This window comes from Notothenia rossii (assembly GCF_949606895.1).
Source record: "Notothenia rossii genome assembly, chromosome: 10".
NCBI lineage: Eukaryota > Metazoa > Chordata > Actinopteri > Perciformes > Nototheniidae > Notothenia > Notothenia rossii.
In genome coordinates, this window is record NC_136908.1 from 37,721,712 (window position 1) to 37,747,981 (window position 26,270).

Sequence of the window (26,270 nt, forward strand, 5' to 3'; positions counted from 1 at the left end):
AACATTCGAATTCAATTTTTTTTTTTTAATAAATTAATACATCTGAGTCTGATCAATTCCCATTTATTTGAAACATGAACGCAGGCGACAGGCTACCACCTTAAACAACTGGAGAACAGACAGCTGTTGCCAAGCAGTTGGGACAATTAAGGTGAAGCAGACCTTGGAATACTTTGCATTTATACAAAGATTGTAAGTGAATGAAAAGAGATAACACAAAAAAACGTTTCCTTTCCGAGACTCGAGCCCGGCCCTCCCGGATATTAGACCCTTTGACCGTTAGTCTACAAGCAGATAGTGGATAGATTTAGTTTGAAAGATATAACTGGAGTCCACCCACGCAGCGTCGAAGTGCGCATATTTTAGATATTTAATCATATATTTTCTAATATAAGGGGTAGAAATATGATTCAGATAACCGCATAAATATGTGGGCACATTTTCAATGTATATTGTCTTGTATAAATTAAGTTATACTCTCGAAGGCATGTTTATGTTAAATATTGTATATCATTACAAACAGCAGAGGGCAGTATAGGACACGGAAAGGCCTCAGTGGGCATGCCGTAAAAGGGAATGTGTTGCTGAGCGCATGCCGTAAAGTAAGTGTTGTTATTATGTGTCTGCCGCAGACTTGGCATTCTGGCTGGAACGGCAACAACGTTCCCTCTGCTTCATTCATTTCTCCTGTTCAACAGGTTAGTAGTGTGTACAAAGATTATGTCATATTTCGATCTAAGAAGTGTGTTTGAAACTGTTCTTTATGTGTAGTTTAATGTCATTCTGTCAGCTAGTTCGGCTCCACTACAGTGGCTAATGGCGTCCGCTAGCTTCTTTGTTCTTCTATGTTACTAGGTGTATGACTCCCGTGCAGTAGTTTGGCTTACATTTCAAGTGTATTCTGCTTGTATAAATATGTGAAATGCTGGTCTGAGTTCATAATTGTTCATATTATTGAAATTCTAATAGCGCGCTAATGCTATGCTAATATTGTGCCTATCAGTGTACAACAGAGCCAGGTTAAAGTGAGTACAGTCAACCGGGTTGTGTGTGTTATCACTGTATTATATACTGGAAATGAAGAAGGCTTTAATCCTTCATAAAAGTCATAATATGGCATGTGGATTTATTTCCATTTTTGATTAGAGAAAAATACGTCATACAGTTATTTTGATTTGCTAAATGTAAAGGTAGGTTTTTTTTCCTTCAGATTTCACAGCTGCCTGGGCCTAGTGGCCCAGAGGCGGCGTTTATCCAGCAGCCAGAACCTTCATCTGTGCCGGCCCCCAGGTCAAAATCTACCGTGGCTCAAAGACCTCCACCACAGCCATCACCACCAATGACCAGAGGACCAGCATCCCTACAGCGGCCTCCACCTCCATCTGTGCCTGCCACAAGATTAAGATACACCTCGGTACAAAGGCGTCCACCACAGCCATCACCACCAAGGACCCGAGGACCAGAGGACCAGCATCCCTACAGCGGCCTCCACCTCCATCTGTGCCTGCCACAAGATTAAGATACACCTCGATACAAAGGTCTCCACCACAGCCATCACGATCAACCCAGCCAGCAAAGAAGTCTCGCCTAGCACACGTACCTCCCATCCAGCCACCAGCATCAACCCGGGACAATCCCAGCATCAACCCGGGACAATCCCACCTACCTCCCTCCGACACAGCCACCAGCAGGCCATGCACCATCAGCCCCACCTACACAGCAGCCAGACCCACTGTCTTGGAAGACAGACAAAGACCATGGACAAAGACCCCCTGTCTTTACATTTATAATGAATAGTTGGTTGAAAAAGTTCTGATATTGGAAATATTGAGATTTTACAGTTTCATATGTTAACATAAATAGTTGGTTGAAAAATAAAGTTGAAATGCTGAATTTGTATTTGTACACATCACATAAACCTTGGTATGGAATATGAAGTCATTATTCAGTCCTGATGTAACTTTTCTGTGGTGAAAGTAGAGGGATGGAAATATTTTACTCTAAATTATAATTTACACATTTTCATTTTAGACATGAACAACACTTTTATATAGGCTTATAGTGTAATTGATATATTTCACTACTTTTGTGAACCAAAGACTTTGGTGAACAACATCTGAAACACCAAAAAAAATGGATGACATGAGTACATATGTGTTTCACAACAGTTTTGAAGTTTTCCAAAAATCGGATTTCTAAGCTAGGTTTCTCATAAGACAGTGCTCTAAGGTGAGTGAATTTGCATTTCTAGCAACACCAGAGACTACTGAACATTTTGACATGTAACACCATGCCATGTTATAAGAAGTACATTTAAAAGTGGATTTAAGGAGACATCTAAAAATTGAGAAAACACCTTCACTTCACACTCCAGAGGTTTAAGGAAAAGGGTAATGCCATGTTATTTTAAAAAAAACAATGAAGGCAGGTTATATTGATATATTGATTGATATATTTATTATATTCAAAGGCAAATTAATACTTAGTCCCCTGAATCTGGAATAATGCACAATTTACAGCACAGCCTCACCATGTCAGGAACTTTTCATCTACAGATTGTTTTGGTCTGGCTTTACCCTTCACTGATTGGTTACAGACACTTTGAACTTATTGGCTAAGGAAATCAGAAGGAGGGGCTCATTATCATATAAAAAACCGCGCGAACATTCGCACGTATATTGGCCCGTTTTTTCGCGCGAAAAAACGGACCTCCCCGTATGTTCGCGCGTTTTTTCACCCCCGTATTATGGCACTTTTGGCTTTCCATATGCCTGCCACGGACCACGGAGCTGTGTGCACATGAGCGGAGGATCACATCTGTAGCACTGGTAAGCTAACCGTTTATTTTCTTCAAACTTCAATTATAACACGGTGTGTTGTCAGGACAATACTAGCTTCTGTTTGTGATTGAGTGCATTTTGCAGTCATAGTTATAACGTCTACTGACCGGGAGTTAATTTAAATAGTCTGGTAACGTTATTGAAGTATCATGCTAAAAGCTGAACTCTTTATTTTCATTTAATTCATGCTGTTATGAAGCGGGGGGTTTGAAGCTACATCTGAGCGGGTTCAAAGTTAACGGGCAGTCGTGTTAGCGTGCTAAAAATGATTACCTGCCGTATTTGCAGGTTAACGGTTACGCGGCCAAGTAGGCCTCAAGTCTGCCTGACACGGACCACGTGGAGCTGTGTGCACATGAGCGGAGGATCACATCTGTAGCACTGGTAAGCTAACCGTTGAGGGGTTATGTTCTGCATTGCATAGGAACCCCTAAAAATGATTACCTGCCGTTTTTGCAGCAAAACGCTACAGACTTTGAAGGGTTATGTGCTGCATTCTAGAGTGCATAGGAACGAACCCCAGTGTTTTTTCAAATGTGTTGGCACGAACTGCAAGCGAACATTTTGTACTTACGCATCTTTTAAAGCTCACTTTTATCGGATTCACAATGTGCCTGCAGCCACTGCTAGAGCCATTGTTACAGATTTGAAATGTGCAATTTCGTTATGTGCGCGCCAATTTCAAACAGTGAAAGAACTTATTTCCCACTTAAAAGATCATATAGTGGAGGGACGACCTGTGTTATGTCCAGTAACTGGTTGTACAAATACTTTCACTGTGAAATCGTCATTTACTGCTCATATGTCCAGAAAACACAGAGCATGTTCTGTTGATAGCATAAGTGACATGTACAGGGAAGCCATTTCTCCGTGTTCTGCACATGAAGATGCTTCCCAGAGCCCAAATGATGCAACAACAAATGAAAGCACTGATTTGACACAGCATTTCAATGAGACCTATCTTAGGAATGTATGCTTATTCTACTTAAAATTGCAAGGGCAGCTCCTTCTTCCAGCTTCAACAATACAGACCATTGTCGAAGAGATGCAAAATGTGCATGAGTTGGGACAGGATTACATTTTAAGTAAACTACGTTCACTTTTAAAAGATGACATGTCTCTAACTGATGATGCTATTGCTAAAATCTGTGATTGTGTGAAGGATTCCGATCTGTTCTCAGTCTGTCACCAGGGACCACTGAGAACAACATATTCAAGAGCTCAGACATTCAAAAAGATGTTCAAATACATAGAGCCTAAAAAAAGTTACATTAGGAAATGATGAAAATATGACACAAAGGTTTGCTTACTACATACCTCTGAAACAAACAGTAAGTGGCTTATTAGAATCAGAATTTTGGAAGAATTCAATGTCACAGCAGTCATGTGAAACAGACTCAGATGTTTTTGGTGACATAAGTGATGGACACAACTTTAAGTCCAACCAGTTCTTCATTGAAAATCCAGGATGCCTGAAGCTAATTCTGTGCCAGGATGCTTTTGAAATTGTCAACCCCCTTGGCTCTGCTAGGAAAAAACACAAAGTTGTTGCAGTCTATCTTTCTGTGGCAAATCTACCTGCTCATGTGCGCTCTAATACTGATCACATGTCCCTGGTTTTATTGTGTGGAGAGAATGACCTAAAAAAAATTGGATTTGCTAAGGTGTTCTCAGAGATGTTAGTGGATTTAAAAGATTTGGAGGAAAATTGAATAGTTACAACAGGTGGAGACATGGTCAAAGGGGCTCTGTACTGCATTGCGGGTGATAACTTGGGTTCACACGGTATTGGTGGGTTCACTGAAAACTTTAGTCGTTCAAAGTACTTTTGCAGGTACTGTGAAATCACACAAAGTGAGTTTAAGAGTGATGATCCAAATGTATGTGGACCACAGCGCACACCCGAAGGTTACGATTCTGCTGTTGCTGATCTACAAGTTGAAGACAGTCCACACATCAAAGGCATAAAGGCAAACTCTGTCTTCAATGCTCTGACATCTTTTCATGTTTGCAAGCCAGGTCTCCCACCTTGTTTAGGCCATGACATATTTGAGGGTGTCTTATCCTACGATGTTGCACTGTACTTAAAGTATTTTATTAAGAAAAAGAAATGGTTTACATATTCACTTTTGAACCGGCGCATAAAACAGTTCAAGTACAAAGGATCTGATGCTCTCACTAAGCCCTGTGCTGTCAACTCTGACGTATTCAAGCTCTCAGGTCAAGCCATTCAGAACTGGAATTTGTTAAGATTGCTGTCTGTATTAATTGGAGACAAAGTGCAAAATCCAGAAGATGATGTGTGGCAGTTGACTCTCCAGCTTAAAGATATTGTTGATCTGATTTGTGCACAAAAGATTTCGTTGTCACAGGTAGCCTATCTTGACATTACAATCCAAGAATATTTGGAAACAAGGAAGTGTTTCTTTCCTGAGAGTCCACTAAAACCAAAGCACCATTTCATGAGACCCTATCCGGCACTCATCTTGAAATTTGGCCCCTTGATTAGAGTATGGACAATGCGTTTTGAAAGTAAACACAGCTACTTCAAGAGATGTGCCAGGCATTTGAAAAACTTTAAAAACATCTGCCTAACTTTATCCGAAAGACATCAGATGTTTCAAGCATATCTTTCAGCTGGGCCAGGATGCAGTCAACTTCTGCAAGTCAAAGACAGTTGTAATTTTTACTCCAGTCTTTACAGTGATTCAATCAAACATGCAGTGAGAGAGTTTGGCTTTTCAGAAAACAATACTAGTGTTTCCACAGACATACAGTATAAAGGTACATCATATAAAAAAGGGCTTTTCCTTGTGTCCAAAAATGACGAGTCCATGGAGTTCGGAGAACTGCTCATTATTTTAAATCAAAAATGATTCAGCTGTGTATTTTGTGATGGATATACATAAAACTGACTATCATTCTGAATACCACCTGTACTCTGTGACAAAACAGAATGCAAGGTTGCAATGTGTTAACATTAACGACTTGGTCGAGTTTTATCCGTTACCATCATACATTGTTAACGGGCACCAAGTCATCCCGCTGAAACACAGTGTGTTGTCAAAATAAACACGATATTGGCTACTGTGGTGTTGAAACCATTCTAACAATGCACATGTATGCTTAGGGAAAATGATCAAACACTATTTGAAAAATATTAAAGTGACAGCAGTTTTTGTTCTGCAATGTACAGAAATAAAAAGTATACATCCTCAATCACACCCTATACTCAAATTAGAGGTTCCTCTTATCTGTATATAATGTATGTACAGTATTACTTGACTAAATGTCTAATTATCTTTGTCTTTCATTTGTAATTTTGAAAACCGAAAAGTGTCGTTCTTCCATGATTCCAGAGATGACAGACATGGAGCAAACATGTATATGCAGTGCCATCACTGAGGTCTTGCCTGACCTTCCAGAGATGACAAAAGATATTTTGGAAGATACTTTACAATCCCTTGGGGTGGAGACCTATGAGGATTTCCAGTTTGTTAATGAAGCAGATTTGCTGTCAGCTTTGAGGCCAATTCAAGCCAGAAAAGTCCTTGCTGCTTGGAAGATGAGATGTATGTATACTTGTGACTATTTTAGTACAGGATGCAACCAGTGCCCAAAGTGGCCTGCATAAAAGATACATCAGAAATATAGAAACATTAAAACTGTGTTCCTCATAACTCTTTTTGTTAATATGTGTGTGTTTTGCAGGCCAGACTCCTGAATCCAGCAGCTCATCTGTTGGTGGCTCGCCAGGACCTTCTGCATCCTTGATGTCCTATTCACCCAGAAGTTCATCCTCAACCTCTTCCGACAGCTGCAAAAGGCCTGATATAGACTGGATGGATAGCTTTGTGATACCGTGGGATAAGTTCCCAGAGGAACTGATGCAGACACTGGACAGAGGAAAACGACCTAGTCCACAAATGAGAAGAGAGATGGTACGGATTCTGGTGTGTGAAGTGAAGCGAAAAAGTACTTGCTTAAGTAAAAGACACACTATTGAAGTTGCAAAAAAGATAGTGGCAAAGTATCCTACGTCTCTTCAAGACATAATAGAGGGAGACGTGATCGGGCCAGGGTATCACTCTCTGGTCAAGCAATTGCAAAATAGGATAGAGAATGTGAAGCGATCCACGACCCCAAAAATAAGAAAACGAAAGAATGGCACCGACGAGTCAGACACAGATGAAGTCCCTCCAGAAAAGAGAGCAGCAATCCAGGACACTTATGGGTGCATTAAATGGGATTTAAAATTCCTGCCCCTTGGAGAGACCGAAGAGAGCCAGCAGGAGAAAAAGGAAAAACTGAGGGTGATGTCTAAGCAAACTGATGTAAATCCAGAGGAGGTCAAACTTCTAATGAAGTCAACGTTCTACACGCAGCGTAAACAGGTCAACCAGGGGACAAATATAAAATCCCTCCTGCAAGAGTGGCCGTTTTGGTTCGACGACCTTGGCATGGCAGTCCACTTCAAGGAACTCACAGGAAGTGAGCTTCAAGAAACTTTCACACGGAATTTGGATCTGAAGGGGAAACGACTCCTGAACTACATGAATACGGTTGCTGTGTACAAGAGCAAAAGGTTGCTACAGGCTTTAACCAAGTTCAAAGTGATGAGAGGAGAGCTAAGTGGTTGTTCTGAAGACATCAAAGACATGGTGCTGCTTCTACTGTCCTACTTTGATGAGAAGGAAGACACGATGTTCTGTTATGTGGAGGACACATGCCTGGCAGGGGAAGTACATATGGACCAAGTTCAGTTGACTCCCACCATTGTTGTGTGTGGTAAGTAAAAACGTTCACTACTTTTTTCTTTTCTTTTTGCCACCTCTTTCTCTCTTTTCTGTCTAATTTGAGACGTTTATGTTGCACAATGTTTTTTGTTACTGTAAGCTCGTAAAGGGCTAGTTTGGATGCTTATGGATACTTATCCATAGTCAGTGTATTACTTGCATGTCTTTGGAGGAACAGGCAGGAGTACGGGTACGTATGTAAAGCTGTGGATGGGTGCAGCAGCGAAACGTATTTTAGCCACCTAAAAATTCAGTTTACATGTACGCTATATTTAGAATATTGTCACAAATGTACCCTGCTGCTTCAGTCCCTATCAGAAACAGACTGTATAGCTGTCTGACAGCAAGGTAGAGCTTTGAAAATATTCTTTAATATAGCATACACTAAGAGTAATATTGTTTTAGTTTTTTTGGTGGCTTAACTATGTCCACAGCAGTGCATTGCTTAGCTGTCTGCTGGTTCTCCTCTCTGTTTCTCCAAACTGTAGCTCCTACAACCCCCCTTCAAACAATATGAACTATCCCCTAAACTATCCCCTTTATCTCCCCTTAACCTGCAAATACACATACATACATGTTTGTATTGATGGTGAGAGCAATTTAACAGACCTTAAAATGTAATAACATATGTGCTAAAATTGTTTTGTGAAATGTTTCAGGAAGACAAGTCTTGTTTTAATTTAGTTTGAATTGTGTTTTTCTTCTTTTTTAGGACGATCATGCTATTCTTCAAAGCGATACATGCTGAGTGTGGATCGAAACATAGTACAGGACAACATCCCCTCCTTGGTTTCTGCCCTGTCCATGATGTTTGGGAGCTATTATTGCTTCAACATCGCCTACCCGTCAGAGCTGGCGTCCACCCTGGAGTTTGTCCAGAGGTATGTGTTTTTTGGGATTGGTTTATCCAACAATTTCTTTTATTAAACTGCAACAAATCTAAAGCAGCTGCTTCAGTGAATTGGGGGTTAAGATAATTGTCATTTTGGCTTCAAAATAATAAGATTGATGTGAATTTTTTTGTTGTTAGGCAAGCTATTTCATTATTAATTCTGTTGTTTGTTTGTTTTTCTATTTTAAGGTGTTTTTTCTCCATCAACCCAGAGAAGGGCACCAAAGTGGAGAAGACACGCGCATCCCGTCTTCAGGTGAACCCGAGAGTCCTCACCTTGATACAGGAACTTAAAAAATTTGAAGTGCCTTTTTTCTAATTAAATTGTTCTTTTAACTAATTTTAAAAAATGCAATATGTAACTCTCAAAATGTCAAACTATTATTTTAAGGTCATTGTAGCCACTCTTGGGGTTTGCTGTTACAAAGTGAAGTTGCTTAAACAATCTTCGGTTGGTTTATGTGGATGTAAAAGCTCAGGACATCACTGTTGAGTGTAAAAATGTTGACGTGTTACACTCCACTGGGTGGTTTTGTTTTGTTTTTTGTTTTATAAACATTATTTCCCATAAATCATTTGTAAGTAACCTCTCAACTTTGTTCAGCTTGAAGTTTGTTTATTGTGCAGCCTTAGTTTGTATGTTTTACCAATATGTATGTTGAGAAATGACAGATGTTTTTGATCACTGCTATTATATTCTTGGAAAGGCAAGTTCTTGTTGGAATTTTTTCAATTTTTAATACAGTGGCTCTTGAGGTTTATCTAGCTTTGCATTTTTAATTTTAAATGCTTAATCTGTGTACCCTGGATTACATTCTTCACATTTCTGGTAATAGTCAAACATATATATATACGAAGGCAGTGTAGTTTAAATGAAATCTTTCAATCTGACTAATGTATAGGAAAAACATTTTTTTCCCACTGAGCAATAATCCTTACAGGCGCTTTTATACTATATATTTGAGATTGTTATTCATAAAACAGTTTTTGCTGCATTTTAATTGTAATAAATACATTTTACAGAAAATTAAAATTGCAGTAGTTAGAGGTTGCTTTCACCGTAAAACTCGTCATTACTACGGCAAAATACACTAAATTATACACAACTTTTGATTACAATTTGCGGGAAAATTCAGTTAAATTACAGCATTACACTGATGCTTTTACAGTTAAACAGTGTTATTTGTTTGGTATTTTTCTGTTAAATTTAATGGGATTCAATGTACAATAGACAACAGCTGCATGTAAATCTTACTGAAATAATCAGTTTAATAGCAACGTGATCATGCTAATTCAGCAGAAAAGGGCTGTTGAAATTACAGATTTAAAATGTAAATTACAACTGTTTTAAACTGTAAAATATACACGTTGTTCTGTAAAGTTGTTTACAGTTTACCATATTTTTTACATCATTATTCTGGCAACAAAGCTGCCAGGTTTTTACCGTAAAAACAACGGGGTTTTTTTTACAGTGAAGATACTGGCACTCCGTTTGGAGAAGGTGGTTCCATCTATAGTGCATCTAGACCAGTGATTCTTAACCATAGGGCCGCGGCCCACACTTGGGCCGCCAGCGCCCCCCAGAGGGCCACAAAAAACTTTCAGTTTTGCACCTGTGGGCCGCAAGGGCCGCGAGACTGCGTGCAGCTTTCGACCACGTGGTGGCGTTTTTTTTTTTGTCAATGTATCTTTATTACCACTCAGTTGTTAACAAGCGCCAATACACATAGATGAAGCGGCAAAAATGGAGAAGTTTTTAAAAAGAAAAAATGAAGACGAATGTCCTGCCAACCCCCCCACCCAAAAGACAAAGTTTTTACGGAAATACAATCTCGACTTCATTAAATACGGTTTCGTAAATGGAGGAACAGAGGCAGTGCCAAAAGCCCAGTGTGTGGAGTGTGGGCTAATGCTGTCCAACGAAGCCCTCAAGCCCTCAAAACTACAGCGGCATCTAGAGACCAAGCACCCGAATCTCGTGGGAAAGCCGGTGGAATATTTTAAGAGGAAGGAAAGTGGGCTGCAGATGCAGAAAAGGTCTGTCGTGTCACTGACAAGCAACTCTAAATGTGCATTGAAAGCGAGCTACCTCGTAGCCAGACGTGTGGCACAGAGTAAGAAAGCATTCACCATAGCGGAGGAGTTGGTTCTGCCTGCCGCTGTTGATATGTGCCGTGAGATGGTCGGAGAGGCCGCTGCAAAAAAGCTGCTGACCATCCCACTCTCAAACGACACTGTGAGTCACCGTATCGCGGACATGGCATCAGACATACAGCATCAACTTATAGAAAGAATAAAAAGCAGCCCTTTTTTTTCTTTGCAATTAGACGAGTCCACGGATGTCACGAATGCTGCACTGCTGCTTGTTTTTGTTCGCTCTCGCTGGGACAGTAGTTTGCACGAAGACATACTGTTTTGTGGAGAGCTACCAACACGAACTACGGCTCAGGAATGTTTCCGCTGCATGGATAACTACTTCACTGAGAACGGCCTGGACTGGCAGAACTGTGTCGGGGTGTGCAGTGACGGTGCAGCATCAATGACTGGCAGGCATCATGGTGTCATTAGACAGATCCTTGATCGTGCACCAGAAGCTAAATGGACACACTGTTTTCTCCACCGTGAAAGCCTTGCAGCAAAAAAGATGTCACCAGACGTCCACCAGGTGATGGATGTAAGTGTGAAAACCATAAACTTTATTAAAAACAATGGTGTGAACTCCAGATGTTTTGCTAAGCTTTGTGAGGACATAGAAGCAGATCATGTCCAACTGCTATATCACAGTGAAGTGAGATGGCTTTCCAGAGGACTGGTCCTCAATCGTTTGTTTGAACTGAGGAATGAGGTCTTCTCTTTTCTCAGTGAGAAAAAATCTAATCTTGTAGATTACTATGCTGACACAATGTTCACAGCAAAACTTGCCTACCTCTGTGACATTTTTTCACTACTGAACCAACTGAACACCTCACTTCAAGGAAGAAACAGCAACATATTTTGTGTTGCAGACAAAGTTGAAGCTTTCAAGAGGAAACTTGCTTTGTGGACCAAGAGGGCCCAGGAAAATAGGATGGACATGTTTCCACTTTTGTCTGACATTTTGGAAAACTCCCCTCAGGTGAAGATCAGCGACTCAGTCTCCCAGCACCTCTCACAACTGGCAGAGAAATTTGGTGACTACTTTCCTGAGGATCCCAGAGAGGGAAACATGTGGATTTTGGACCCATTTTCAGTGGATCCCACTGCAAATGATGTTGCTTTGCCCTCACACCTGGAATCCCAGCTTCTGGACGTTTCCACTGACAGCACTTTAAAGCTGCAGTGGGGCAAACTGGACCTGGGCTCATTCTGGGTTGCTGTCTCAAAGGAGTACCCATGTCTTGCACTGAGGGCTGTGAAACTCCTTCTCCCATTCACAACTACGTACCTGTGTGAATCAGGATTCTCCATTGTGGCCACAACTAATACCAAAGCCCGAAACAGACTCAGAGCAACACTGGAGTCTACTCTGAGAGTGAGCCTTTCTCCCATTCCACCCAGACTGGATCTGATTATGTCTCAGAAGCAGGCCCAAGTGTCTCATTAAGAGGTCAAGATAAAAAGGGAGTTGTATTATTGTTGTTATTGTTGTTCATTGTTGTTATTATTTGTGTCATTGTTCATTTGTCACAGATATAAAGATTATTCTGGTTCTGCCATGCAAAAATGGAGACTGCTGAAGCAATTTTCAAATAGCTTTGCAGATTATAAGGCTATAGTTTCATTTGCACTTTATTTCAATTTCATTTAGTTTATTTATTTAATTTAAAAATAGATTTATATTATTTGAATGCATTTATTTTATCACCCCCTTTTATTGATTGATTGATTATTTATATATATATATATATATATTTTTTTTATTAATTTAAAGTAAAATCCTAATATTGGTCTTTTTTATTATTATTTAAAAGCCTGACTTGATCCTTGACATTTTTTCTTGTCACAGCTTGATTTGGTCCAGGAATTATCAGCCTGTTCGGTGTCTTGATACAGTATGTGTAGGTTTACATACACATGTTTAATAAAAGTATTTGTGATGATCCCATTTTATCATGTCATTTTATTTGATAAGGTTTTTGCTTGTTAAACAGTTAGTGGATTTGGTTTATTATTGAATACAAATCAAACCGAGAATGAGGTCAATTAAACCTATACAGTGTTAATATTTAATGGGCCCCGGGCCACTTTGTACTATAAAAATTGGGCCTCAAGGTCAAAAAGGTTAAGAACCCCTGATCTAGACCAAGTAGGTTTCATTCCAGGCCGCCAGTCCTCAAATAACATGAGAAGGGTTTTTCAGATTATCGTAGAAGCAGGCTCCAGAAATTTGCCAATGATTGCAGCATCACTAGATGCTGAGAAAGCTTTTGACCAAATAGAATGGGCATATCTGTCCTCCAACTAATACGACCAAATAGGTCGATTGTTTTCCTTGTTTTCCGACCCATTAATACGACCCAGAGCAGCGTTTTCAATCAACGCGTTTTAAATCAACGGGAGGCGGCGTGATGACGTACAACGTCCTCGACAACTTCTGTTAACAACCATCGTTTTTCAGACACGTAGCCTACACTCTTCAAAAATCACGGCTGTCTGTCGTAGAACAAAACGTGATCCGTCTCTTAAATTTGTGTCGACCACAGACCTTATTTCAAGCTATTTTTCCCAAATCCTATGGAGAAATCTCATTGGTTCTGAGGCGAGGGAACCGGAAGTGGTAAAATGCTAACTCACCGGGGTTTTGGACTCGTTACTGCATCACTGACAACATCCATTTATTTCTGTTAGAAATTAAAATCAATGTTTTGATGGTATAATGTAGCTTAAACATACCGTCAGTTTAAACGCTCTTTTATACTGAAAAACCAGAAATTCTTGTGCACAAGCAGTTAAGCTTTTATTCTGAAAATCCTTCATCTACGGTTAGTATTTAGCATGTGGCTAATATACGATTTCCTAAAGAGGTGAATTGAGTAGCGAAATGATATGGAGTGGTGCAAATCGAAACCTACGGATTTAACACTACAACTATAGATGTCGAGGTACTACCATGTTGAATATTAAATGAAAGTACAGTTTATTTGAATACATTATTGTTTACAGACGAGAGTAGCATGTGACAACATCCGGAATGACCGGAAACCAAACGAGCCGAGAAGTATTGTTTAGAGTATTGATTACAGCGTTTAGAATGTGTTAAATGAAAAGTGATGAAAGAGAATATGAGGAGAAACTGCGTGTTAAGCATATATTGAATGTGAAAAGAACCTATCCTCTGTTGAAATGCAATAACGGACATTGGAGACGAGGTGAGCCGGCTGGCGGGGAGGAGCCAGCAGAGGATATATAAGAGCGCCGGAGGAGAGATCCGGTCTCTTCTCTTCTTGCTCAGGAGAGCCAGATCACAGCTGTTTTCTGCCGGAACAATATTCTGTCTGTAACACTACCGCGCCTTTTTTAATTAAAGTATCCCATTTGAATCTTTTCAGAGACTCCATTTAGTCTCATTGTAAAGCTTCTCTCCTGGACGCGAGAATAAAGAACATATTTAACATTTCCCAGACAAGCTAATAAACGTGAGTAGTCAGATATCAAAAATATATTCATTTTGGGATATGTATTATGTTGTTTTATTTTGTCGTCTAGTATAGTGACAAAGATTACTATGTTTACCTAGGAATAATGATAGCAAAGCTAAATTAGCCAAAAGTAGAATCAGCTAACGTTAACGTGAGCATGGAAGTTATGTGATCCATCGGTTAATGCGGTTGATCCAAATGTTATCACACGTCACATTCTTTATAACTATATTAAATACTATTTATCTATTAAGTGAAGAGTGACCAGGGGTGTAATACTGCCGGAACACCGCTCCGGCACCTAAAACGGGGATGGTTGTTAGCATCTGGTGCTAGCTAGCTATGATAACGGATAGGCTAAGAGGCTAATGTACCTAATGTAATGTTTACACAGTTAACTTTAGTCTAAGTTATCTCAGTGGGTCTGAAACAGTTTGGTCACCATATATGGAAATACATATTTCCAAGGCACACTTTTATATTATTGTAATGTTCCACAATAGGAGTTGGAAATTCAAGTTCTTAGGTTCAATAGCTCCTTTGGTAGTATACAAATACAGGTTCATAGGTCACAGGTTGCAGGTCGCAGGTTCAACGTCACACAGCACCCTAAAAAAAATCGAATGAATCTAAAACATCGATGAAATGTTTACAATTCATACTATTGGACATACAACAAATGCATAAAAAAAAAAAACAGTAGCCTAAATAGTTAAATATGCACAAAGATACATTTAAAAAAAGTATTATTCTTATCTTTTTTTTTTATTATTGAAATGTATAGGCCTACAGTTAAGTTTCATATGGGTGTTGACAGATGTATCCATAGATTTAGTTAATTTTGCCCTCAAAGTGCACAAGATTGATGCATTTAACTTCCCGGGGGCCTCCGGACCCCCCTAGAGGACATGAGGTCCACCCCCACTTAAAACATATTCACATGGATAGGATACTAAATAAATGTGCACACTTTTTATATAGTAACCTTTGTACCTCAGCAGGAGGGAGTTAGTTTATAAAGGTCCTTCAGTGATCACTTAACTATCACGCAGCTGTGTGCAGCATTTACTGTAACAATCACACATTTATTCAATAATGCAGACTTAATAAAAGACCATTCTTTGTTGATTCTGGCTGGAGTGTTAATTGACAGTAGTTACATAAGCTTCAAAACGAGCCACAACTGCGCGTGCACACATGCAGAACTTATAGAATTAGCAATACACCCCTGGTAATGATGATTTTAGTATTATTTTCTGTGATGATGGAGCATCAACTTTTAGATCAACCAGATATTGACAGATTAGGGTTGTCCATAACAGTCACTTTAAACATGTGACTGACTCTGTATAACATTGTTTTCCTTACTCTTGTGATTTTTGTTCATCCTATCTAAAAGATAAAAAAAACATGAGTTCATTGTTTTAACAAGATTGTTCACGATATAATAAACTACATGAATCCTGTAAACATTTGTAGTATAGTATTCTTATTTTTGGTATTCCCTGACATTATCTGTGTTTCTGTTACAGATGCCTACTCAAAAAGTGTGCCAGAAATGCAGGGAAAGCATAGGAGTAGCAAGTAAAAAATGCAAACAATGTGGTGCCATCCAACCCTACAAAGAGAAACTCTCCAAGCAAAAAGAAAAGGTTGCACAGGAGTGGAAGGCCACGCAAAAGAAAAACCACAGTGTCAACAAAGTGTATGACTCGACACATTTACTGGTAAGCTTTTTTCTCTTGCAGATGTCAGTTATCATAAAAAAGTGTGTAAATAATCCCTGATCTTAATCTTTTTATACAAATTGTTAAATTACTTAATTGATTTATACTTTCCAACAGTCGCCCTCATTTACTTTTTAAAAATAATCCTAATTTCTTAATTAAGTTTATGTGAGAAGTACAGACTAGTGCACGATTACTGCACTTTAGGCTTGGGCGGTATTACGGTATACCAGGGTATTTCGAAATACCGTGGTATGATTTTCAATACCGTGACATCACAGACTGTGCGCCAAATCACAGATGCGTTTCATTCTATTACACTGACACGGAGTTTTGACAGGGACGACATTGATTGTAATGCACAGCACGCGCCAGCAGAGGGCAGGGGAGGGCAGTCCGTCTTTCCCGCTCTCAGAGCTCAGCACAGAGCTGAGCTGAGCAAGATGGCGGCAGCATTTGCCGGCCCCGAACTCGGACAACTAGTAAAAAAGAAAACTGCCTCTGCGCCTGCTTGGGACTATTTTGGGTTTACTCGTCGCCAGTGACTTCATCCAGCACAACGAGAGACAGAGGCACTTCTTTGGGAATGTTTAAGACGGGGTGAGTGAGTGTTGACATTTTTTAATCCTATGCAACTGGTTGATGGTTTTGTAGGCGAGGTCGGACGGTTTTAAAAACAAAAGCATTTACGTGCTAAACATTCACGCGAGTAATCCAATGAATCAAATGGAAATAAGGTTTTTAACACATGCACGGAATAATATTGCCAAACTAGTTAGTGAATATAGCAAACTTTATTCAATAAGTCAAGTGTTTACTCCCGGAAAATGTTTATGTATGATGATATATTGTTAACTTAGCTCACTATGGAAACAACGTCGGACATCTACAAACGCGTCCTGTATCCGATCTCAAAATGTGCCATTTGCACAATGTGTCATGTATGCAGCCCTTGTTTTGCACTTGCGCGCACGTCGCGGCACTTTGCGAGCGTCTACCGGCTCGGGCTGCATTTTACAGCGAACATATAATATACCGTTCGAAACATCTATTTGCCGCCGAACGCCACCTCACTCAAGTCGACCCAAGTCATACCGTCAGTGGCGGCTGGTGGAAAATATTTTTGGTGGGGCTGTTGATATAGTGAGTAAAAAATATTTTTGGGGGAGAAATTACCCCTTAAATTGGGACTGATACCGTCATATACCGTATACCACGGTATGATGTCAGCAAGGTATGACGGTATGAAAAAGATTATACCGCCCATGCCTACTGCACTTCATGTAATGTGTTAAGCAAAATTGTTGTCACCGTTGTATTTAAATCTGTAAAGGCATAACACATTTTTCGAACTGATGTTAGATAGTGTTTGTACTTGCAAGCACCCAGTTTTAGTAAAACATTATTTCTTAACCAGAAGTAACATAGTTCAGGCCAGTGGTAATTCCTAGAATCAGAGCTTCAATGTACATGTTTTTCTAATTATATCTTACAAAAAAACCTGCATTTTGGTGTTTTATATTTTATTTTGGAACTTCATAGTATGGAAAACACATAATTATGTGACTATGGTTTCCAAAAGTAAAATAAATGAAATATCATATACATTTTTGAATAAATGGTAAAACCAAGAATGTCACAGAATCAAAACCAGCCCATATTAATATAGTGCTTGAAAGACAATCAAGACCTGGAAAGAGTTAGTATTAATAAAGAGGCCCTTAAAAGCACTTTCATTAAGCTTACCAGAGTCTCTGACTTTGAGCCGTGTTCGAAAAGTCATTTCAAAATTCCCCTGTAACACCAGCTTTACATCTGAAGTGCTGTTAATGCAGAACTTTGAACCTGAAATGATATAGGTTATAGCTTGCTGACATGTTTCAAAGCTAAATGTAGCTTATTCAGATATCTGAATGTGAGAGTTAAATGGACCCATATTAGGGATGCCAGAAACTGACCATGATCAAAATCGGACAGCCCTGGCGAATATTAATCGATTATTCGCCGCCGAATTGAAACTAAGCCAGGAAAAAAAAGAAAAACATAAATAATAATAAAAATATATATAAATAAAATCGAATTTTAAAAATAATTTTCGATTATGGAGACTATAAAGAATATTCGAAAAATAGAATAATCGCTGGCATCCCTAACCCATATAAAAAGAACTATGCCCATGTAAAAAAAACTCAAAGTGAACCCGAGCTCGATAAACTTCTTTTTTTTTTACAGTTCTTTTTTAGGGGCTCACCTAAAAGGGGTCTAAAATCACACCTGGTTAATTGTGGGGTGCCTTCCTCAATGTGCACACGTATCACATCAGTGCATTTTTCACTTATGCAAAATAAATGGAGTTATAATGGCTTTAGGTGTGTGATGATGTTTAGAACTGTTGTGTACATAATATTTCTTGTTTTTTTGTGTCCATTGTGTTCCAGCTCCACAAATGGAAAATGTTAGATCGGCGTCCCATCCTCCTTCTTGCCAAGAGAGGCACAAATGGTTTTGCGGCCGATTGCATCTGTCCATGGCAAATCGAGACAGAAGATGGTAACAATGCACTTGTTACCATAAAGAGGATTTACGAAAGCCTTATTAATGGTAAAGTATACAAATCTGCATGCTATATTTCAGCAATGTATCTGTTAAAATTTTTTGTAAATTAGTTGCTCAATTATCTGGTTTTAAATGTAAAAAAATGTGAATCACTGTTTACCAAGTAGTAAAAATATGTCGTTATGTCTTGTTTTGTCAGTTAAAGGGCCCATGTCATGCTTTTCTGGTTATTACCCGTCCCCTTGTGTGTTATGAAGCTTTTCCTGCATGTAAACGGTCTGCAGAGTCACAAACCCTCAAAGTACACCCTGTAGCGAGTAAAACTCTAACACAGAAAATACCTGTCTATGCTGCTCTTTTTCAAAAAAAAATCTTCCTGAGTATAGTGACGTAACGGGCATAGTGACGTACCGGCTCACACACACTCACTCAGCCTTATCTTTTCTCAGCCGAGGCTCCGTGGATCTCCTCACGCACACACGCACTCACAGCCTGGATGTGAGTGTGTGTGTGTGTGTGTGCGCTCAGGCTGAGTTCCTCGCTGTCTCGCAGACCCCACACAGCAACCAGGAAACAACACCAGTAATCCAGCTCACACTGTCTGCTCCTCGAGCCTCAAAGGGCGGAGCAGCGAGCCCCCCAACGTCCCGCCAACACGGCACTCAGACCCCACGCAGCATTCTCATCTGTTTGTCCTTACTGGTGTCATTTCCTGGTTGCTAACAAACGCCATTGTAACACAGAATCACTGATGTTCCGCTGTTTCATTTTTAGCTGTAATTACTCAGATTATAAATGTATATGGCGGATTATACTTGGTCATTTATTCACCATGCGTCTACTTTTTTTTCTTCTCAATAGTGACTTTGGCAGTTGAACCTGAGGGCCCTTGTACCACACAGGCAGAAATGGCCGCAGACCCAGGATCAGACTTGTCTGTACCTCTTACCACCGAGACTGACACTGAGTTCACTCTCTTCCTCACTCCTGTGTCCTCCGGCCTGACTCCTGCTCTCTCCTCCGGGCTGACTCCTGCTCTCTCCTCCGGGCTGACTCCTGCTCTCTCCTCCGGCCTGACTCCTGCTCTCTCCTCCGGCCTGACTCCTGCTCTCTCCTCCGGGCTGACTCCTGCTCTCTCCTCCGGGCTGACTCCTGCTCTCTCCTCCGGGCTGACTCCTGCTCTCTCCTCCGGGCTGACTCCTGCTCTCTCCTCCGGGCTGACTCCTGCTCTCTCCTCCGAGCTGACTCCTGCTCTCTCCTCCGGGCTGACTCCTGCTCTCTCCTCCGGGCTGACTCCTGCTCTCTCCTCCGGCCTGACTCCTGCTCTCTCCTCAGTGTCTTCCTCACAGAAAAGAAGACCAACGAGGAATAAAGTGGCAATTAATGGTATGTGCGGGTTAATTGGTAATTATCTTCTTTACATCGACTGAAACTGTGTTTGATTTTGCACATTGAATTAGTTAAAGAGAGAGAAAACAATCATCGGTACAATTAGAATACACCACCTTTTGTTTTGTTTAAGACTTTGCAGTATCAAAAGTCTCAGTGCCATTTTGAACAGTTTAATTGAGCACAATGTGATGTTAGGCAATGTTTAGGAGGTTATTGCTGAACTTCAACTTATTACCATCTTTTAATTCCTTGCAGAATGTCCCATTCATCAAGGGTCAGACACTTTCCCCTACAAAAAACTACTGAGGGAACGAATCAGGGAGGTTTGTTTAGAAAATATTTTTAAATAAATAAACAATGACAATAATGTTTCCGTGGAACCAAGTCTTATCTTATTGGATTTTCGTATACTTTGTTTAAAAGGAGTGTTTCAGTCTTAAGCATGACTGCTAATGTAAATATTGAAATTACAGTAACAATAATTTATTATTAATTTAAGGTTGAGGTACTTGTGTAATGCTTCATGTCGCATTAATGCATCATGTCCAGCCATTTATTTGTATATTACATTTTTTCTTGTAATCCTTTGTAGGTGAATTCCTATTCTTGGCAGTACAAATTTTTTTTTAAATAATAATAGTATTCCAAAATATTAAACTGATGGGGAAAATGCTATTGACTATGTTACAGTCCTTCATATGTTTGAGTTAATCGTACCTACTATTATTTCAAATTATCATTTGATTTCACTGGACTTTTTGTATTTACATGTATGACATTTGAAAAAAATGAAGTTTACCTAAAATCGGTGTTTCTTTACTCAGGGCCATACCGAGGTGTTGGTGCAGTGGCAGTCTTGCTCTGGATGGTATGTATCTAATCTGAAGTTTCCTTCAGTGTAGCTGATGGGTCTGGCAGAACAGGGGCCACAAAGTAGTCTTACCAACCAACTTCATCAACCCTGAGATCACTAACTTAAACATTTTGGGTTCCTCAGCAGTAAATTGAATTTAGTTGATCACATGGGGGTGGGGAGCCATGTCATCAATGGCTCTATCAGACGTTTGCGCCGTAAAGTAAGACATCCAAGTTCTCTGCCCTTCGTCATTCAGACATCGCGCCCTAGAAACGCTGTCTGATTGTAACACATAAGCAGGGAAGTAGCCTACATTGAAATAGAAATTAAAATATACAATAGAGTTTATCATTGATCAATATCACTAAAGGTTAAATGATTGATATGTGAGGCTGGATGGTATTTGATCTCTTTTGTAATTACTGACTTGTTACATTTGTTCTTAACAATTATACTATAAGTATAGTTAGTAGTAATAAGTAGTATTATTTCTGTGTGCAGTCTTGCAGGCAGTTGTCTAAGTTTAGTGCTGTATGTTTGGGCATTGATAAGACAGCAAATTCAAAGAATTGGTCAAATGAAACATTGACTTTGAAATAAAAAATGTACCTTGTATTATATATGATGTACGTGTTATATATAAATATATACATTATACTGCACTTTCATCATGATATTTTTGAGTGACTTAGTATATCTTCTCATTTGAAATAGCATTGTCAACATACTGTAGAACTACATATTCCAAAAAGTAATACTTTTTGCTGTGTCAGTATTGTCATACTGATATTCTGTACAAACTGTGAAGTCCACTGAGACAAATGTAACATTTGTGATATTGGGCTATATAAATAAACATTGATTGATTTATTGATTGACTGTTTCTGTTTTACAGTGGGGCGAAGTGGAAAAATTCCTGGGAGCCAAAGGAAAACTTTTCCAGTTAAATATGGCTGACTTTTTTTTTTCTACTTTGGAGTAATAAAATACATATAAAAAAAACATCTATGTAAGTGTTGTGCCTATTTGTGTTCTTATGTTATCAGTGAGCTGAAGCCAAGACAAATACAAATATGTTTTAAGTGTATCCATACAAACTCATTCTCTAAAACTGTCATGATTGGTCTGTTGTGAATGACACCCATGAGGAAAAAGGTCGTATACATTATATCACATCGGCAGGGTTGTGATGTGATGAGGCCCTCGCGAGCGTCGACGGGGGGGTGGTGTGTAAACCCTGGACACACCAAGCCGATTACAGCTAGTGGAGCCTCGCAGTAGAAACTGGCGCGCTCAATTGCGCCGCATTTGCGCATCAGATGAGGCTCCCTCCACAAGATGAGGGCGAGAGGCAGACGCAGTCTGTGTGATCGGCGTGTATGGAGGGGCGGGCCTGCACATCGGCATATCACAGACTGGTGCATACATTGTACAGGCGGCAATTTGAAATGGAACGCAGCCCACACACGGCAGACAAACCCAAACACTTTTGGAACACGCCACCTCCAGACACATTAACATGCACTCCCCTAACTTTCCCCTAATCTGACATTGTATTTCATTCCATAACATATAAATATACTGTTCACCCATGCGAAACACACACACTGAAACCAAAATAATTTACAAACGTGTAAAAATCTTTCATATGCGATGGAAACTTCTGAAGCAATGGAAACAGGAGTCAGAGAGACACGAGGAGAGCAGGAACTTTGATGGCAAACTGATGGTTTATTCACAAGACATGTTGTGTGCCACGAATTGACACAAACGATGCCAAACCAATTCTGAAGATCTCTACCCCAGACCCATATTTAGCTAGTTCTGAGAGAAGAATCAACATTGTGCATAACAAGATAAAACCAACACCTCTATCAGCTGACGCCAATAGGCAGGAACAGGGAGACAAAACACTGAGAGCACAGTAGCCAAGGCTACAGGTGCCTGTGCTCAGTCAGGACAAGACCTGGGGGGTATACCACGAAACTGGTTCAACCTAACCTGGATATGTTTGAGTTAGCCGGTTGGCCTAATCCAAAACATACGCCCTCTCGCTAAACGGCACTACGACACGGGTTATCAAGTGGATCGCTCAAGCCAGCCGTGTCCTATCTAGTTAGGTGCACGTTCACATAAAAGGGGTAGTATTTGGAGCATTCGACCAATCACAAACATTGAGAAGCGTACTGACAGCGCAGCGCGTATACTTCCTGAATGAAAAGTCAACTATATAATTAGACAAATATGAAGACTTTAAACATCCATGACTCAAACACTTTATCCAGGATAAAAGCCACATAGATGCACCTGCAAGGTGAACACAGCTGGTAAAAGAAAAAGTGTTTGAATGCGTACATTAACAGGTTTATGATATGCCCCGTCTAAGACACGATCTGACTTTAATTACATTTGACTCGAGTGTTTCGTAATGTGTTGCTTAAAATAATACTTCTGCATACAGTATGTGACACTGTAAGTGTTGCACGGCCAGATACGGCTCAGCTGACTCAGATAAGGAAATATATGATACATTATGATGTGATGCCGCGGACTGTAGCCTACTGTTACTTTGATCCAGTTACTTATGTTGTGGCAGATATTTAATTAAGCTTTCTTAACGCTAATGTTATAATAGTCAGATTGCTCTGAAGATGGGAGGTGATATTCTATTAATGTTCACATTCACACGTGAACACGTTTGGTTCTATGCAAACTCAGTAATATCCATTGTGATACAGTTATAAGGCCTTCACAAAAGACTGTCAGTGGAGATTAAAGGGGATCAGGAGCTAACGTCTTCTCAGAGTCCTTGGTATCTGGCTTGATGATTGTCTCACATTTCTAAACTTCATGTCAATAACCTGCTTAAAAAGCTGAGGGTTAGGCTAGGTTTCTTCTACAGGAACAAGTCCTGTTTCTCTGCTTGAGGCCAGGAAAAGGCTAGTCACTGTGACCTTTTGACCTGTGCTGGACTATGGTGATTTGATCTATATGAATGCACCTGCCAATTGCCTGGTCAAGTTAGATGCTGCGTATCACAGTGCACTGAGATTTGTGACAAACTGTAAAGCATTAACCCATCACTGTACCCTGTATGCAAGGGCTGGTTTGCTTTCACTAACTGTACGGAGGCTCAGTCACTGGTACATTTTTATATACAAAGCCATGTTAGGGAAACTTCCATCTTATATATGCTCCCTGATCTCACGGAAAATTGTAAGTGGCTACTGCCTGAGATCAAATGCTGTGGTTTTATTAAATGTGCCAACTGCTAGGACTGTCTTAGGGAAGACAGCTTTTAGATGTGCAGCTCCTCTGTCTTGGAATAGTCTGCAAATTAAATGGAAACTGAGCAATCTGGTGCCACTAAATGTTTTTAAAGCTCGGTTGGATGCTACTCAATCGGAAGCTATTGGTACCTGTTTATGTGGATAGTTATGTAAATGATGCTGTATGATGTCCTTTTGTTGTTCTGTTTATGTTTTTATGTTTCATGTGGAACCTACTTGAGCAGGTCTCCCTTGAAAAAGAGATCAATGATCTCAATGGGATACACCTGTATAAATAAAGGTTTGAAATTAAATGAAATGAGAGTCATCATCATCATGTTCTCTCTGCTGCTGCTGCTGCTGCTGCTGCTGGCAGCTGGAAGTGAGTCAACACTTATTATACTGCTGTTTAACAGGATAATCTGTCATATAACTTTTTTTTGTATTTGTACAGGTGTGAAGTGTGAACAGTTGACACAGCCAGCCTCTGTGACTGTGCAGCCAGGTCAACGTCTGACCATCACCTGTCAGGTCTCTTATTCTGTTAGTTAATAATAATAATAAAATTCAATAACGCGCTTTAACCACTAGGTGCCCGTCTATCAGCTGTGCACCGTTATGGTGTAAATACTGCCTATCTACCAATTGGATCAAATATAAAAGTCAGCCGAATTACTGTTGATATTGCAAGGAGACATATTGTGTGAAAATAAATCTAAGATGTAATGGCTGATATATTTGTGATCCACGTCACGTTTTCAGTTTTGGCGGCAGTTCTTCCTGTTTGTATAGAAGTCTTCTCATCAGGGCTCTATAAATAGATAACTACGGCAGATATGTAATATGTAATGCAGCCGAACCATGTATTACAATGCCGTTATGTGATTAGCTCCAAAGAGAAAAGCAAGCAAACTCGGAATAAAGTATTATTATTATTTTTTTAAATGTTTTCGGATTTCACATCGCATAAACACCATCTCCCAACGTGCATTGCGGCTAAACCATGAATCACCGAGCTGAGGATCTTGGTTATGGCTAGAAAGGATCCGTCTTGTGTAAAACTCTCGCGAGAGTTCGGCTGAATGTCACGTGGCTGAATGTTTACGTTTGGCAGGCAGCCTTTCAGTTAGGATCGTTAACATCAGTTGGCCACAGCAAATGATGGTGAGAAGCTAAACTATCTATTAATTATGTAAATGACAGGGAGTGTGATTGTTGAAAAGCGGTCTTGCTGGTGTTCAAAGAAGAATGACAACACTGTAGATCACCAACACTATGGTTTATTTTTTATTCACAGGCAAGTCAACGTTGTCGCAGTAAAAGTCCCAAGATAGCTCCTGGTGCAATAAAATGTTCCCTTGCAGTGTTTTACTATTATGTCTGATGTTTCTCTATTAATATTGCTGCTGCATTAATGTGTATGTTGCATCATGTTACTGCTGTAGATGTGTTTCCGAGCCACTCCGATTACAACGAGAGTTACAACGAGAACGTGACGTCATATTTACAATAGAAGGATCCTTTCTAGCCATAACCGAGGATCTTGCCTACGTCTGTTTCCGGTATTGTTTTTGACGGATGTATTTTGTTATACACACATTCCTTCACATTTAAATTAAAATGTACATTAAAATATTTCGTGAGGCTTTCTAAAATGTTTTAAAATATAACTACGGTTCGAGTTGAAGAGTTTATAAATTAACATGAACCGAAGCTGTTGCCTGGTAACGCAATCGTGCAACGTCACGTCCGTTAATTCCACATCCACACACATCGATTTAATAAATGAATGTAGCCTTTGTATCTGCTAAAAGAGGTGCCGACCAGCTGGGGAACAAGAAAATTGGCGAAATTGAGTGTGACTATTACAAATGAAATCATTATTATATTAATATTGATAATAATAACAACCGACCGTCGGGGTAGCATTTGCTTGGCATTTCCGGGTATATCTCCACTGGTTGGGCCACGTTAACAATACTGTGTAATTGTCACGTTTGAAGGGACGAAATCGTGACAGCTTCACGTCTCCCATCATGGTAAATCGTCACATGTTCACGTCTTGCCGTGATACTGGGTTGTGCTGACCATGTCCATGCCTTTATGACAACAGTGTACCAATCTTCTGATGGCTACTTCCAGCAGGATAACTCACCATGTCACAAAGCTCAAATATTCTCCAACTGGTTTCTTGAACATGACAATGAATTTTACTCAAATGTCACAGTCCACAGTCATCAGATCCAAATCATACAGTGCACCATTGGGATGTGGTGAACCAGAGATTTGCGTCATGGATGTGCAGCCGACAAATCTGCAGCAAC

General features: G+C 39.9%; 2 protein-coding genes across 5 annotated transcripts; both read left to right on the plus strand.

Moving 5' to 3' along the window:
* Positions 1–555: 555 nt before the first annotated feature.
* LOC307022149 (uncharacterized protein) lies at positions 556–9,100 on the plus strand. Of its 4 annotated transcripts, none has more exons than XM_079654769.1 (7): positions 556–698; positions 1,211–2,828; positions 3,129–3,224; positions 6,178–6,412; positions 6,552–7,628; positions 8,349–8,517; positions 8,718–9,100. In XM_079654769.1, the coding sequence occupies exons 4-7, from the start codon at positions 6,190–6,192 to the stop codon at positions 8,845–8,847; spliced, it is 1,599 nt and encodes a 532-aa protein (XP_079510895.1). In that variant the 5' UTR covers positions 556–698; positions 1,211–2,828; positions 3,129–3,224; positions 6,178–6,189; the 3' UTR covers positions 8,848–9,100. The 4 variants fall into 4 exon arrangements, with proteins under 4 accessions (XP_079510895.1, XP_079510896.1, XP_079510894.1 ...); XM_079654770.1 differs by having other exon boundaries at positions 6,200–6,412; XM_079654768.1 differs by having other exon boundaries at positions 3,129–6,412.
* Positions 9,101–13,400: 4,300 nt separating this feature from the next.
* LOC307022150 (uncharacterized protein) lies at positions 13,401–21,783 on the plus strand. Its single transcript, XM_079654772.1, has 7 exons — positions 13,401–14,143; positions 15,679–15,873; positions 18,312–18,474; positions 19,291–19,815; positions 20,077–20,144; positions 20,646–20,689; positions 21,573–21,783. The coding sequence occupies exons 2-7, from the start codon at positions 15,679–15,681 to the stop codon at positions 21,622–21,624; spliced, it is 1,047 nt and encodes a 348-aa protein (XP_079510898.1). The 5' UTR covers positions 13,401–14,143; the 3' UTR covers positions 21,625–21,783.
* Positions 21,784–26,270: the final 4,487 nt, after the last annotated feature.

Coding starts and splice junctions, on each gene's coding strand:
- LOC307022149 (XM_079654768.1), top strand. CDS start 6,130: ATGTCTAATTATCTTTGTCTTTCATTTGTAATTTTGAAAACCGAAAAG. Junction 6,413..6,551: donor TGCTGCTTGGAAGATGAGAT/GTATGTATACTT, acceptor TGTGTTTTGCAG/GCCAGACTCCTGAATCCAGC. Junction 7,629..8,348: donor TCCCACCATTGTTGTGTGTG/GTAAGTAAAAAC, acceptor CTTCTTTTTTAG/GACGATCATGCTATTCTTCA.
- LOC307022150 (XM_079654772.1), top strand. CDS start 15,679: ATGCCTACTCAAAAAGTGTGCCAGAAATGCAGGGAAAGCATAGGAGTA. Junction 19,816..20,076: donor GAATAAAGTGGCAATTAATG/GTATGTGCGGGT, acceptor AATTCCTTGCAG/AATGTCCCATTCATCAAGGG. Junction 20,690..21,572: donor TGGCAGTCTTGCTCTGGATG/GTATGTATCTAA, acceptor TCTGTTTTACAG/TGGGGCGAAGTGGAAAAATT.